We start from the raw sequence: 14,161 nt of genomic DNA on the forward strand, positions 1-14,161 counted from the left end.
TGATGTAAGAAAAACAAAAACATGTGAAAGGGAACAAATTGCAAAGAATGAGTGAAAGAATACAATTTTTCAAATGGTAAGGTGCTAAAATATTTCCTGTCCTACTCACTAGAGTTTATTTATGCATCCCTTAATACAGTAAGCATTTAGTGATTGTCTGATTTGGCAATCAATGATGATTAAGACATAGTTTCCATATTGAAGTTTCATTCCTTAATCAAGTCACATATTGAAGAAGGGACAGATTATTGTAAACTATTTACAGGGCAATTATACAGGTTTTGATGGGAGCACAGAGAAGGTACAGCTTTAAATGCTTCTTTCTAGATTATACAATAATGATTATACTTACGTAATGTAATTAAGTTTGGAAGAAATGTGTTAAAGAAGGTGTGAAAAGTTTCTTTTCTCAATTTTTGGTGTTCCTATGCTCAAGTTTTGGAAATGTAAAACCTGTTCCTTTGGTGATGTTGGAGGTCACTAGTTTTAGTTTGGATTCCTTGTATTGCTTGGGAGAAGTGTCAGCAATGAAAGATTCAGAACTAAAATCTAGCACAATGGACAGATTTAACTGCTAGACACATTATTTTTTCAACTGATGAATTTTTAACTTTCCCCATAAGTAGTGAAAAATTTCAACAAAGTGAACAATTCCCTATCTTAACATTATTTTAAATGATACAAACAAAAGAAAAATGAAATATTTAAATAAGAACAAATAAAGACATAGAAGCGCACAAATTGGGAACAGCAATTTGAGTCTGTTGGAGGCCACGCGGTGGCGCTGCAGGCTAAAGAGCCGGGGGTAAAAATCAACTGAGTGCTGCGGTGAGTCACTGACATAAAAAGGAAGATAGCCGCAGGTAGACCAGGGAGAAAAGCTGTAGCAACCCAAGATTCGAAACGGGGGTTATAAAACATAACCCAGACCTTTGCTACTACACGGCGTAGGTCTGCGGTTTGCGACTGCTGTTTTTTTACACTGGGATCTGTGATTGTTACCAATATTAATGAAAGCCGTGTTCAGAAGCAGCTATGGAGGCTAGACGATTTCCCTGCTCAAGACAAAGGCAAGTCCTGTTTCTTTTTCTGTTTGGGGGAGTATCGTTGGCAGGCTCTGGGTTTGGACGTTACTCGGTGACAGAGGAAACAGAGAGAGGATCCTTTGTAGTCAATATAGCTAAGGATCTAGGGCTAGGGGACAAGGAGTTGCTTGCAAGGGGAGCGCGGATGGTCTCTGATGACAACAAACAACACTTGCTCCTGGACTCTCAAACTGGGGATTTGCTTACAAATGAAAAACTGGACCGGGAGAAGCTGTGTGGCTCCAGAGAACCGTGTATGCTGTATTTTCAAATTTTAATGGATAACCCCTTTCAGATTTATCGGATTGAGCTGAGGGTGAGGGACATAAATGATCATTCACCAGTTTTTCGGGACAAAGAAACAGTCTTAAAAATATTAGAAAATACAGCTGAAGGGACCTCATTTCAACTAGAAAGAGCACAAGATTCAGATGGAGGACTTAATGGTATCCAAAACTATACTATCAACCTCAACTCTTTTTTCCATATTAAAATTACTGGCAGTGATGAAGGCATAATATATCCAGAGCTAGTACTGGACAGGGCGCTGGATCGGGAGAAACAGCAAGAGTTCAGCTTAACACTCACAGCGCTGGATGGAGGATTGCCACCCAGGTCTGGAGCCACCAATATACGCATTGTGATCCTGGATGTCAATGACAATGCCCCTCAGTTTTCTCAGGCAATCTATGAGACACAGGCTCCGGAGAACAGCCCAGTAGGGTCCTTTATTGCTAAAGTCTCTGCAGGAGATGCAGACTCTGGAATCAATGCAGACATATCCTATTCATTTTTTGATGCTTCTGAAGATATTCTAACAACCTTTCATATCAATCCTTTTTCTGGAGAAATCATACTCAGACTGTTGCTTGATTATGAGCTAGTAAAGTCTTACAAAATAAATATACAGGCAATCGACGGTGGGGGCCTTTCTTCAAAATGCGCAGTTTTGGTCGAGGTATTAGACACCAATGACAATGCCCCTGAACTGATCATATCATCACTTTCCAACCATGTTGCGGAGAACTCTCCTGAGACATTATTGGCTGTTTTTAGGATTAAAGACAGAGACTCTGGAGAAAATGGAAAGACGGTTTGCTTCATTCCAGACCATCTGCCGTTTCTTCTGAAACCGTCTGTGGAGAATTTTTACATCCTAATGACAGAAGGAGCACTGGACAGAGAAAGGCAAGCGGAGTACATCATCACCATCACCGTCACTGACATGGGAACCCCCAGACTGAAAACCGAGCACAACATAACCGTGCTGGTGTCCGACGTCAACGACAACGCCCCCGCCTTCACCCAGACCTCCTACACCCTGTGGGTCCGCGAGAACAACAGCCCCGCCCTGCACATCGGCAGCGTCAGCGCCACAGACACAGACGCGGGCGCCAACGCCCAGGTCACCTACTCGCTGCTGCCTCCGCCCGACCCGCACCTGCCCCTCGCCTCCCTCGTGTCCATCAACCCCGACAACGGCCACCTCTTCGCCCTCACGTCCCTGGACTACGAGGCCCTGCGGGCCTTCGAGTTCCGCGTGGGCGCCGCCGACCGCGGCTCGCCCGCGCTCAGCAGCCAGGCGCTGGTGCGCGTGCTCGTGGAGGACGCCAACGACAACGCGCCCTTCGTGCTCTACCCGCTGCAGAACGCCTCGGCGCCCTGCACCGAGCTGGTGCCCAGGGCGGCCGAGCCCGGCTACCTGGTGACCAAGGTGGTGGCGGTGGACGGCGACGCGGGCCAGAACGCCTGGCTGTCGTACCAGCTGCTCAAGGCCACGGAGCCCGGGCTGTTCGGCGTGTGGGCGCACAACGGCGAGGTGCGCACGGCGCGCCTGCTGAGCGAGCGCGACGCGCCCAAGCAGCGGCTGGTGGTGCTGGTCAAGGACAACGGCCAGCCGCCGCTGTCGGCCAGCGTCACGCTGCACGTGCTGCTGGTGGACGGCTTCTCGCAGCCCTACCTGCCGCCCCCGGAAGCGGAAGCGGCGGCCGCGGCGCCGGCCGACCCGCTCACCGTCTACCTGGTGGTGGCCTTGGCGTCGGTGTCGTCGCTCTTCCTCTTCTCGGTGCTGGTGTTCGTGGCGGCGCGGCTGTGCAGGAGGGGCGGGGCGGGCTCGGCGGGTCGCTGCCCGGTGCCCGAGGGCCACTTCCCGGGCCACCTGGTGGACGTCAGCGGCACGGGGACCCTGTCCCAGAGCTACCAGTACGAGGTGTGTCTGACGGGAGGAACTGGGACGAATGAGTTCAAATTCTTGAAGCCGATTCTCCCCACTGTTCAGGCACAAGATCCTAGGAGAAATAGTGATGAAAATCCCACATTTCGAAATAGCCTTGGATTTAATTTTCAGTAAAATTCTTTCTATATGCTCAGGTATTTTTGAAGTGTTATGCAACTATATCAATATTAGTTTAGTTTTATTACTCCAAGTTAAATTATTTTGCAACTTAAAAGCTTTATTTTAAAGTACTATATGATTTTACAATGTTATTTCATCCTTTTTCCCCCCATTAAACAGGTTAGGTGTAATCAGTACCCCATCTAAATAATAGTTTGTACGTTTGGTTCCTTCAAAACGTACCAAGAGTTTAGTACTATTTTCATTCTAGAAAACTGGTTGATTTTTTCCCTAGTACATTTCATAGATTGCATCTCATTATCCTATACACCTACAGTACCTTCTTTACCTAAGAAGACAAACCTGCATGTCTTGACCTTACTAAATCATTTCTTTAATCATGATAATAAACTATCATCTAGCTCTAAATGATATTGTAAAAGAAATATTTCTCTATTATTCTGCTCATGATAAAATGAAACATCATTGGTGGGATTCCCTGGTGGTCCAGTGGTAAGGACCTAGAGCTTTCATTTTCTGCACCTGGGTTCTTCACTGGTCAGGAAATTAAGATCTGCCAAACTGCCTGTGTAGCCAAAAACATCCCAACCAACTTAAACAAACAAACCAAAACCATGAAGCATCATTTTGTGAGCAACATTATAATATCCTTGTGTTCATATTAGAAGATTTAGCTTAGGGACCAGGGACTCCCTGGTGGCTTAGACGGTAAAAAGTCTGCCTACAATGCGGGAGCCCCGGGTAGGGAAGATCTCCTGGAAAAGGAAATGGCAACCCACTCCAGTATTCTTCCCTGGAAAATCCATGTACGGAGGAGCGTAGTAGGCTACAGTCCATGGGGACGCAAAGAGTCGGACATGACTGAGCAACTTCACTTACTCACTGTGTTCATATTATTTCATTTTCTTTAAATACGCTACTCTTTGTTAATATTTTCTAATGTTCACTTTTGCTGATATATAAACAGACTGTCTTATAATTCCAACAAAATAAAATAACCTGCATGAAAATGAATATAAATAAAAACATTCTGAGAGTCTGTATAAAGTTATTAGTGGACTGTTACAAAGCTCTTCACTTTTCATTTTATTTTGTAAATATATTTTAATTATCTCAAATTAATTAAGATGAACTAAAAATCATAAGGAATGACAACAGATTCATCTCCAGCCCTCTCCTGTTTTCTGTAGCATTTATCTACATTTTCTGTTATGTGTTTATACTGCTTTGACATTCAATTTTATACTTTAATAACTTCTTCCTGTAATAAATGACTTAACTTTCTTACCTTTTTATTTCTTAATTACTTGACCGCCTTTCTTTCTTTTCTTGTTGAAATATAGTTGATTGCAATATTATGTTAGTTTCAGGTGTACCACGTAGTGATTTGATATTTGCATATATTATGAAATGATTACCACAAATCTAGTAACAAACTATACCCATACAAGTTATTATAATATATTCCTTATGCCCTATATTACATTTCCATGTTTTTTGAAATTTTATAATTGTAGGTCTGTGCCTTTTAATCCCCATCACCTATTTCATGCCTCCTTGCCTTCCAATTAACAAACACACAAACACTGCACATTCCCTTTCTTCTGTTGTCACTGTCTTAGGTTTTCTTCTTCTCCTGCTTCTGCTTCCTCTTTTCCCTCTCCTCCTCCTTTTGGTTAAACTAATAGGTTTGGTTTATTTGCTAAGATTACTTCAAAGTACACATTACCATAGTATGATTACCTTCCCTTTCTTGAAAGTATCTTTCCTAGAGTTGATAATTATTTTTATTTGCACAATTTTCTATTTAATTCTATTGATTTTTCACATTATTTCTCCCTGAATATCATTATTTCCCCTTAAATTTTAAAAAATCTCAGAAGTCTATCAGTTATACTTGTTTTCTGGAGATCTTTCACCCAAATTCCCTCCTATCTCTCGCTTTCATTTATACTATTTGCTCTATAGTTAGGACTTTAACATTTTCCTGTGTTGGTCCCCTTTGATAAGAAACAGTATATAGTGGATCCTTGAGCAACAGGGTTTTGAACTTTGTGTTCACATATATGAGGATTTTTCTAATACATATACGGTTGAGTCTCTGTATGCACGGACTGCACATCTGATGAGTCAACCCATTGCAGAATGCAAACTTAATACACAATCTTACCTTGGCTGAATCCTTGGATGTGCAACCCCCGGATGGGGAGGGCCAACTATGGGATTTGAGCATCTGGGGAATTTGATATCTGTGGGTCTTAGAACCAACCAACCCCTCACAAATTCTAAGAGGTGACTTACTTAGCTGACACAGATCTCTCAATATCTTCATAAAAATAGATGCAGAGGACATAAAATTTTTGAGAACTTGCCTTGTGACAGTATCTTTGTTTTCATTTGATTGATAGTTTGGATATAAAATTTTAGGCTGAAAATAATTTTCCCTCAGATCTTGAAAGCAGTATTCCTTTTAGTGATTGCATAGAGAGGTGCTATTCAGAGGACTTTCCATTCTGATTCTTATCTCTTAACGTCACCACATTTTTGCACAGTGGAAACACTGGAAACTTTTCTCCTATTCTGAAGATAGATACATCAGTGTTGGCTATTTATCTAGTCACATGGGTGTACTCTGTTAGCATTTAAACTCTCACTTTTAGCTCTGAGAAATTTCCTTGTTCTATTTTCATCATAATTTCTCCTTTGAATTTTGTATCATCTCACCATAATCTCATTAGTTAAATACTGGATATCCTGAATTGATTGATTGTCTCCCTCTAATTTTTTTCCATTTCTTATTTTCTTTTTGCCTCTTGTTCTACTTTTTGGACAAAATATTTTATCATCCAAGCTTTGTACTTTTAATTTTTGACTGACAAATGTTTATTTTTTAAGAGCTCTTTTTAGTTCTCTTGAAAGTTTTTCATAGCATCTGTTTTAGATTTATAAATGTGGTATCTTTTGTCATTTAGATGACCAGCAGGCACATGAAAAGATGCTCAACATCACTAATTATTCAGTTCAGTTCAGTCAGTTGTGTCCGACTCTTTGCGACCCCATGAATCACAGCACGCCAGGCCTCCCTGTCCATTACCAACTCCCAGAGTTTACTCAAACTCATGTCCACTGAGTCAGTGATGCCATCCAGCCATCTCATCTTCTGTTGTCCCCTTCTCCTCCTGCCCCCAATCCCTCCCAGCATCAGGGTCTTTTCCAATGAGTCAACTCTTTGCATCAGGTGGCCAAAGTTTTGGAGTTTCAGCTTCAGCATCAGTCCTTCCAATGAATACCCAGGATGATCTCCTTTAGGATGGACTGGTTGGATCTCCTTGCAGTCCAAGGGACTCTCAAGAGTCTTCTCCAACACCACAGTTCAAAAGCGTCAATTCTTCAGCGCTCAGCTTTCTTCACAGTCCAACTCTCAGATCCATACATGACCACTGGAAAAACCATAGCCTTGACTAGATGGGCCTTTGTTGGCAAAGTAATGTCTCTGCTTTTTAATATGCTATCTAGGTTGGTCATAACTTTCCTTCCAAGGAGTAAGCATCTTTTAATTTCATGATTTCACTAATTGTTAGAGAACTGCAAATCAAAACTGAGGTACTACCTAACACTGGTCAAAACGGCCATCATTAAAAAGTCTACAAAAAACAAGTGCTGGAGAAGGTATGGATAAAAGGGAACTCTCTTACACTGTTGGTGGGAAGGTAAGTGGGTACAAACAGTATGGAAGTTCCTCAGAAAACTAAAAATAGAATTACCACTTGATCCAGCAATCCCACTCCTGGGAATATACCCAGACAAAATTAAAATTCAGAAAGATACATGCACCCCCATGTACACAGCAGCACTATTCACAACAGCCAAAGCATGGAAGCAACCTAAGTGTCCATCAGCATGTGAATGAATAAATAAGAACTTAGTACATATCCACAAGGGAGTACCACTCTGCCATAAAAATGAACAAAATGATGCCATGTGCAGCAACATGGATGGAACTAGAGATTATCATACTAAGTGAAGTAAGTCAGAAAGAAAGTGCAAATACCATATGAAATCACTTATATGTGGAATCTAAAATATGGCACAAATGAACCTACCAACAAAACAGAAACAGACTCATAAGACATAGAGGACAGACTTCTGGTTGCCAACAGGGAGAAGGGGAGAGGGAAGGACTGGGAATTTGGGGTTGGTAGATGCAAAGTATTACCTTTAGAATGAATAAGCAACAAGCTCCTAATGTATGTAGAGGGAACTACATTCAATATCCTGTGATAGACCATAATGGAAAAGAACATTTAAAAAGTATATATATATGTGTGTGTGTGTGTGTGTGTGTGTGTGTATAACTGAATTACTTTGCTGTACACGACTGGCAAAACATTGTAAATCAACTATAATAAAGATTATTCTGTCATCTACAATCCATCTTTTAAAATTATTAAATTCATTGTGCAGTAAAAACTATTTTTAAAATGAGAGTCATAGAGAAATTAAGAACTTGCCCAAGATTATATAGCTAGGAAGTAGCACTAAGCCCAAATCCACTCTTTATCTTACAAAAGAATACATACTTCATATGATTACTATTGAGATTAAATGTGTAAACACATATGTGGCACCAGAATAATAGGCAGCACAGAATAAATACTCAATAAATATTAGCTATTATTAGATTTTACTCTGAGGATATTAATCAGATTTTTTAATATTGAAATATAGTTGATTTACATTGCTCTGTTAATTTCTGCTATCCAACAGGTTAATCAAACATTTTAAAACACTTTCTTTAAAAAAAAAATTTTCTTCTGTCTTCTCTATTTCTGTATCTGTTTCCTCCTGCGACCCCCTTTTTTGGTGGTGGTGGTGGTTTTGGCATTAATACTTCGTTGGTATTACTACTGCCTCATGTCTTGTGGTCCATGGCTATCTTCTCATATTTAAGAATGATCAAGGTGCTGACAGTTAGCTCTTTGTGTATATGATAATGCAGTTATTGATGGCAGGACCTCACTCTAATGTAATCATTGTAAGATAACAGTTATTAGCTTAGGAGATCCTCAAATACCAGTATGTTAAAGTTTTTGTTTGAACCTTTCATATGCTCCAGGTTAGGATTCTGCAATATCGTCTGTGCAAGAGAGAGTTAGAGATGCGCACCCTGCGTACTCCAACCGGAGACTACTGCGTGGAAAGGGACTAGAAATCTCATCACTCAGGGTGCAAAGTTTTGCTTGATTTCCCTATTTTTGGCTTCACCCCTCACATTTGCACTTCACTCTGCCCAGGGTCTCCAAAGTTAGAGATGGTGTTTGGTGGCTAAGTTGTGTCTGACTCCTTTCCAACCCCATGGACTGTAAACCCACCAGGATCCTCTGTCCATGGGACTTCCAGGCAAGAATACTGGAGTGGGTTGCCATTTCCTTTTTGGTCCTCAATGAACTTCAGTCTTATACACTTGGTTCCTCTAAATCTTGTATCCAAATGGGATTATGTTGGACAAACAAGAACTTTTCTTTAGACATTTCTTGGAACTGATAACTGCTCTTTCATCTGATTTCTGTCATCAAATTTATGTATATACATTCTCGGTCTCTGTAAGTTCATATCATTTTTATTAACTATCATTTATTGGGCATTTTAAAAGGAGTGAGCTGTGTAAAATCAAAGAATTACATGAAAGTACTGTAATATTGTTTTTGGAAATTTGGAAGGAATCAAACATGAGGGTATTCTGTCTTCTCTGAGCATAATAAATCTCACTCTAAATTCAAAAATAAAAAATAAAAGGAGTGAGGATAACTGTATGTAGTAAATCCATCTACTTTTCAATTTCTGCCCTTTTGCAGTGATTTATTTTTCAACCATGTGTCTAGCTTACATTTTTAAGAATATAATTTAACTTAACATTTTTAAAATGAAAACTTCTTAGATCCCTCCTCCATAAATTTTTGAGCACACTCTTGAGACCTTGTATACTGGACATCACAGGCGAATTCTGTTCCAAACAATCTCCCTCACCATGTAGCAACCATGTACTTTGGCTAAAACTGAAATCACCAAAAGCTTTAGAGGTGACCCCAGAGAGGATTAAAGCAAAACAGAGGACAAAGATGAGTTCAGATTCTGAAACTAAAACCTCCACCTACAATTCTATTGTGGGCTTCCCTGGTGGATCAGCTGGCAAAGAATCTGCCTGCAATGCAGGAGACCTGCCTGGCTTAGATCCCTGGGTTGGGAAGATCCCCTGGAGAATGGAATGGCTAGCCGCTCCAATTCTATTCTGGCCTGTAAAGAATTCCATGGACTATATAGTCCATGGCGTCACAGAGAGTTAAATACAACTGAGTGACTCACTTTCACTTTCATAATTCTATACCCCTGAAACAATGATGCCTCAGTAGCAGGTACATAATCTTGGTTAGTCTGGTCAGAGTAAAACTAAGCTTTTGTCCTACAACTGGGAAAGAAAATCTCTCTCTCTCTCTTCCTGTGCTGAAAGAGACAGCAGATGACCATAACTGTAGCTGGAATAAATCTTGGGAAACTGAGGGAAGTCAGTTTTAGGAGTAAGCCTATGTTAAATGAAACTAACATGTTTGTGTATTTGTTAATTTTTTTGGTAAATTATGAGAAACTAAAAATAAATTATGGATTTCCACTATGTTCCACCCCAGTATCTTACTTCATTTTTCTCTTAGTTCACAGTTCACTGCTGTCAAGGAAATCTACAGAAGGCCTTCTAGTGCTATCAGAACTATCTATACATAGTTCTCTTTGTTCTACCTCATGGTTAATTCAGTTTCATATCCTTTGAGAGGTCTTCTGAAATGACTTGTGTACACTTTCCCTTTCCCTTACCACCTAAGGAAGGCCAAGAAGTGCTGGAATTTTGTTCAGTTAAACAGTCACTTATACTCTCCTTGTTTCTGGTGATCAGTTTTCTCAGAAAGATTACAAGCTCCTGGGGGCCAGGAATCACATCTTATATTTCTGTATTCACCGTAACTGAACATTTTCAATTGTGGGGAAGGATATTTAAAAGCTTTTTAAAATGCTAATAACATCAAACACTATAAACAGTACAAAACAGCTCTTATGCATGATAGACTACATCTGTAATCACTTAAATACAATACATAAAAGAATATTTGTTTCTGGAGGATATTTATGTGAATGGAATTTAGGTAGCTTTCATCAAACTCTGAAAATCTGTGGAGACGCATGGTGGCGCTGCAGGATAACATCGCTGGGGGAGAAAAACCATTCTATGCTGGATGATGTTCTGGACATTGTTACCCAGTGCAAAAAGAGCACTAGGAAGACAAAAAGAACAAGGCTTCAAGTGGCAAACTAGAAGTTATTTAACAAGGTTAAAATCCTTAAGCCTCCGAAGATTCGGTGGACATATCAGAGGCACCTTACCCAGAAGTGGGAAGGGTGAAGCGATTCTGCAGGAAGACTTTGGGAAAGGAGCTATGGAGATTGGAGGGGCCGGCGTTCTGCAGATAAGGCAAGTCCTGCTTTTCTTTGTTTTGCTGGGGATGTCTCAAGCGGGGTCTGACTCTGGGCGCTTCTCAGTGGCAGAGGAAATGCAGAGTGGGAGCTTTGTAGGCAATCTGGCAAAAGACCTGGGGCTGGAAGTGGGTGAACTATTCTCCAGAGGGGCTCGGGTGGTATCTAATGATAACAAACAGCGATTGCAGCTGGACATAAATACAGGGGATTTGCTCTTAAGTGAAGCACTAGACCGGGAGGAGCTCTGTGGCTCCACCGAGCCCTGTGTGCTGCATTTCCAGATATTAATGAAAAGCCCCTTGCAGTTTTTACGGATTGAGCTCCAGGTCAAGGATATAAATGATCACTCTCCTGTCTTCTTAGAAAAAGAAATGCTCTTAGAAATCCCAGAGAATAGTCCTGTCGGTGCTGTCTTCTTACTAGAAAGCGCAAAGGATTTGGATGTAGGAATCAACGCTCTAAAAAACTACACAATAAGCCCCAACTCTCATTTCCACATTAAAATGAGAGTCAATCCGGATAATAGGAAATACCCAGAGTTAGTTCTGGATAAAGCGCTGGATTATGAAGAACAGTCTGAACTCAATTTCATCCTCACCGCTCTGGATGGCGGGTCTCCGCCTAAGTCTGGGAGTGCCTTGGTCCGGGTGGTGGTCGTGGACATTAATGACAACCCCCCTGAGTTTGAGCAGCCATTTTATGAGGTGAAGATTTCAGAAGATAGCATACTCGGCTCACCGGTTGTCACGGTCTCAGCTTGGGACTTAGATTCGGGGAAAAACGGGGAAATATCATATATGTTTTCCCATGCCTCAGAAGATATTCGCAAGACATTTGAAATTAACCAAAAGTCTGGAGAAGTGAGTTTAACTTCACCCTTGGATTTTGAAACAACTGAAGCATATTCTATAATCATTCAAGCCACAGATGGGGGAGGTCTTTTTGGAAAATCAACACTCAGAATTCAGGTGATGGATGTAAATGACAATGCTCCTGAAGTGACTGTGTCATCAATTACCAGTCCAATCCCAGAAAATTCTCCGGAGATTGTGGTTATGGTTTTTAGTATCCGAGACAGAGACTCTGGGGAGAATGGGAGGATGATTTGTTCTGTTTCAGAAAACCTCCCGTTTGTACTAAAATCTTCAGTTGAGAATTACTACACGTTGGAAACGGAAAGAATGCTAGACAGGGAAAGCCAAGCGGAGTACAACATCACGATCACGGTCACTGACATGGGAACCCCCAGACTGAAAACCGAGCACAACATAACCGTGCTGGTGTCCGACGTCAACGACAACGCCCCCGCCTTCACCCAGACCTCCTACACCCTGTGGGTCCGCGAGAACAACAGCCCCGCCCTGCACATCGGCAGCGTCAGCGCCACAGACACAGACGCGGGCGCCAACGCCCAGGTCACCTACTCGCTGCTGCCTCCGCCCGACCCGCACCTGCCCCTCGCCTCCCTCGTGTCCATCAACCCCGACAACGGCCACCTCTTCGCCCTCACGTCCCTGGACTACGAGGCCCTGCGGGCCTTCGAGTTCCGCGTGGGCGCCGCCGACCGCGGCTCGCCCGCGCTCAGCAGCCAGGCGCTGGTGCGCGTGCTCGTGGAGGACGCCAACGACAACGCGCCCTTCGTGCTCTACCCGCTGCAGAACGCCTCGGCGCCCTGCACCGAGCTGGTGCCCAGGGCGGCCGAGCCCGGCTACCTGGTGACCAAGGTGGTGGCGGTGGACGGCGACGCGGGCCAGAACGCCTGGCTGTCGTACCAGCTGCTCAAGGCCACGGAGCCCGGGCTGTTCGGCGTGTGGGCGCACAACGGCGAGGTGCGCACGGCGCGCCTGCTGAGCGAGCGCGACGCGCCCAAGCAGCGGCTGGTGGTGCTGGTCAAGGACAACGGCGAGCCGCCGCTGTCGGCCAGCGTCACGCTGCACGTGCTGCTGGTGGACGGCTTCTCGCAGCCCTACCTGCCGCCCCCGGAAGCGGAAGCGGCGGCCGCGGCGCCGGCCGACCCGCTCACCGTCTACCTGGTGGTGGCCTTGGCGTCGGTGTCGTCGCTCTTCCTCTTCTCGGTGCTGGTGTTCGTGGCGGCGCGGCTGTGCAGGAGGGGCGGGGCGGGCTCGGCGGGTCGCTGCCCGGTGCCCGAGGGCCACTTCCCGGGCCACCTGGTGGACGTCAGCGGCACGGGGACCCTGTCCCAGAGCTACCAGTACGAGGTGTGTCTGACGGGAGGAACTGGGACGAATGAGTTCAAATTCTTGAAGCCGATTCTCCCCAATCTCTCGACCCAACGCCCTGGGAAAGAAATAGAGGAAAATCATACTTCCTACAATAGCTTTGGGTTCAATATTCAGTGACCATAATTAACTTTTATATCTAATATGTATGTTGTTTTGTGCCGCTTCCACACCATCGTTATTTTCCCCCAAATATGTGCTTGAAATTGCACTGTTACTTTCATATCTTCGCATGTTGTACCCATCTTCTAAGTGAATGCTTATTTTTGTGGTTGTAATTATTACAAATAATTTATTCTCTAACGAAGGAGGTCTTAATTCATAATTAATTCGTAATTAATTAACTTGCCTTACACCAAGTAACTTTTTTCTCATGGCTCCCTCTTCACTTGAACTTTCACTCAGAATTAAGCTTTTGATAAAATAAAGCAGACCACTTTCAAAGTATTTCAAGTGTTCAACCATTTCATTTTTTTGCGGTTTTTCTTGTGATTTAATAATAGTTGCTATTCAGAAATGTCATTTTTCTTTCTTTAAATTCACCACTCTTTTTAATTAGGTTTTTAAAATGTTTATTACTGCTGAAAATATACCTGAAAATAGTGTCCTTTGATAAACATAATCATCTTGTTAGGGCCAGAAGGCAATTTTCCTAGTGTCTTCTTCCTTATTGATCCTGGAGGGTTACTGTGAAGACATATTAATATTGTGGCCACCCACATAATCTTGGAATATAAAGTTTTTATTTTCCAGATGTCTCACTAATGTTACAAAGGTATAATGCAATCTAGTAGAATGCAGGCTCCTGAACCATAATTTGTTTATTGTAGAGTGGACTTGTGTGCTAAAGTGTATAATCTTTTGCCTCCTGTGCTCTCCCAGAATACATACACACTGGGCAATAATTTTCAAATTTTGAAATAGCCAGTAGAAAAATTATGTAACATACAAACACA

General features: G+C 42.7%; 2 protein-coding genes across 2 annotated transcripts; both read left to right on the forward strand.

Annotated features, from left to right (window-relative positions):
* The first annotated feature begins 1,026 nt into the window (after window positions 1-1,026).
* On the forward strand, window positions 1,027-10,513 carry LOC136156205 (protocadherin beta-10-like). Its single transcript, XM_065918729.1, has one exon. It carries the CDS (start codon window positions 1,036-1,038, stop codon window positions 3,433-3,435), a length of 2,400 nt encoding a protein of 799 aa, XP_065774801.1. The 5' UTR covers window positions 1,027-1,035; the 3' UTR covers window positions 3,436-10,513.
* Window positions 10,514-10,682: 169 nt separating this feature from the next.
* Window positions 10,683-13,884, forward strand: LOC136156208 (protocadherin beta-12-like). Its single transcript, XM_065918733.1, has one exon. The coding sequence runs from the start codon at window positions 10,725-10,727 to the stop codon at window positions 13,323-13,325; it is 2,601 nt and encodes an 866-aa protein (XP_065774805.1). The 5' UTR covers window positions 10,683-10,724; the 3' UTR covers window positions 13,326-13,884.
* Window positions 13,885-14,161: the final 277 nt, after the last annotated feature.

Source organism: Muntiacus reevesi, chromosome 1 (genome assembly GCF_963930625.1).
Source record: "Muntiacus reevesi chromosome 1, mMunRee1.1, whole genome shotgun sequence".
NCBI lineage: Eukaryota > Metazoa > Chordata > Mammalia > Artiodactyla > Cervidae > Muntiacus > Muntiacus reevesi.

Excerpts from the sequence above, each read along its gene's own strand:
- LOC136156205 (XM_065918729.1), top strand. The coding sequence starts at position 1,036 with ATGGAGGCTAGACGATTTCCCTGCTCAAGACAAAGGCAAGTCCTGTTT.
- LOC136156208 (XM_065918733.1), top strand. The coding sequence starts at position 10,725 with ATGATGTTCTGGACATTGTTACCCAGTGCAAAAAGAGCACTAGGAAGA.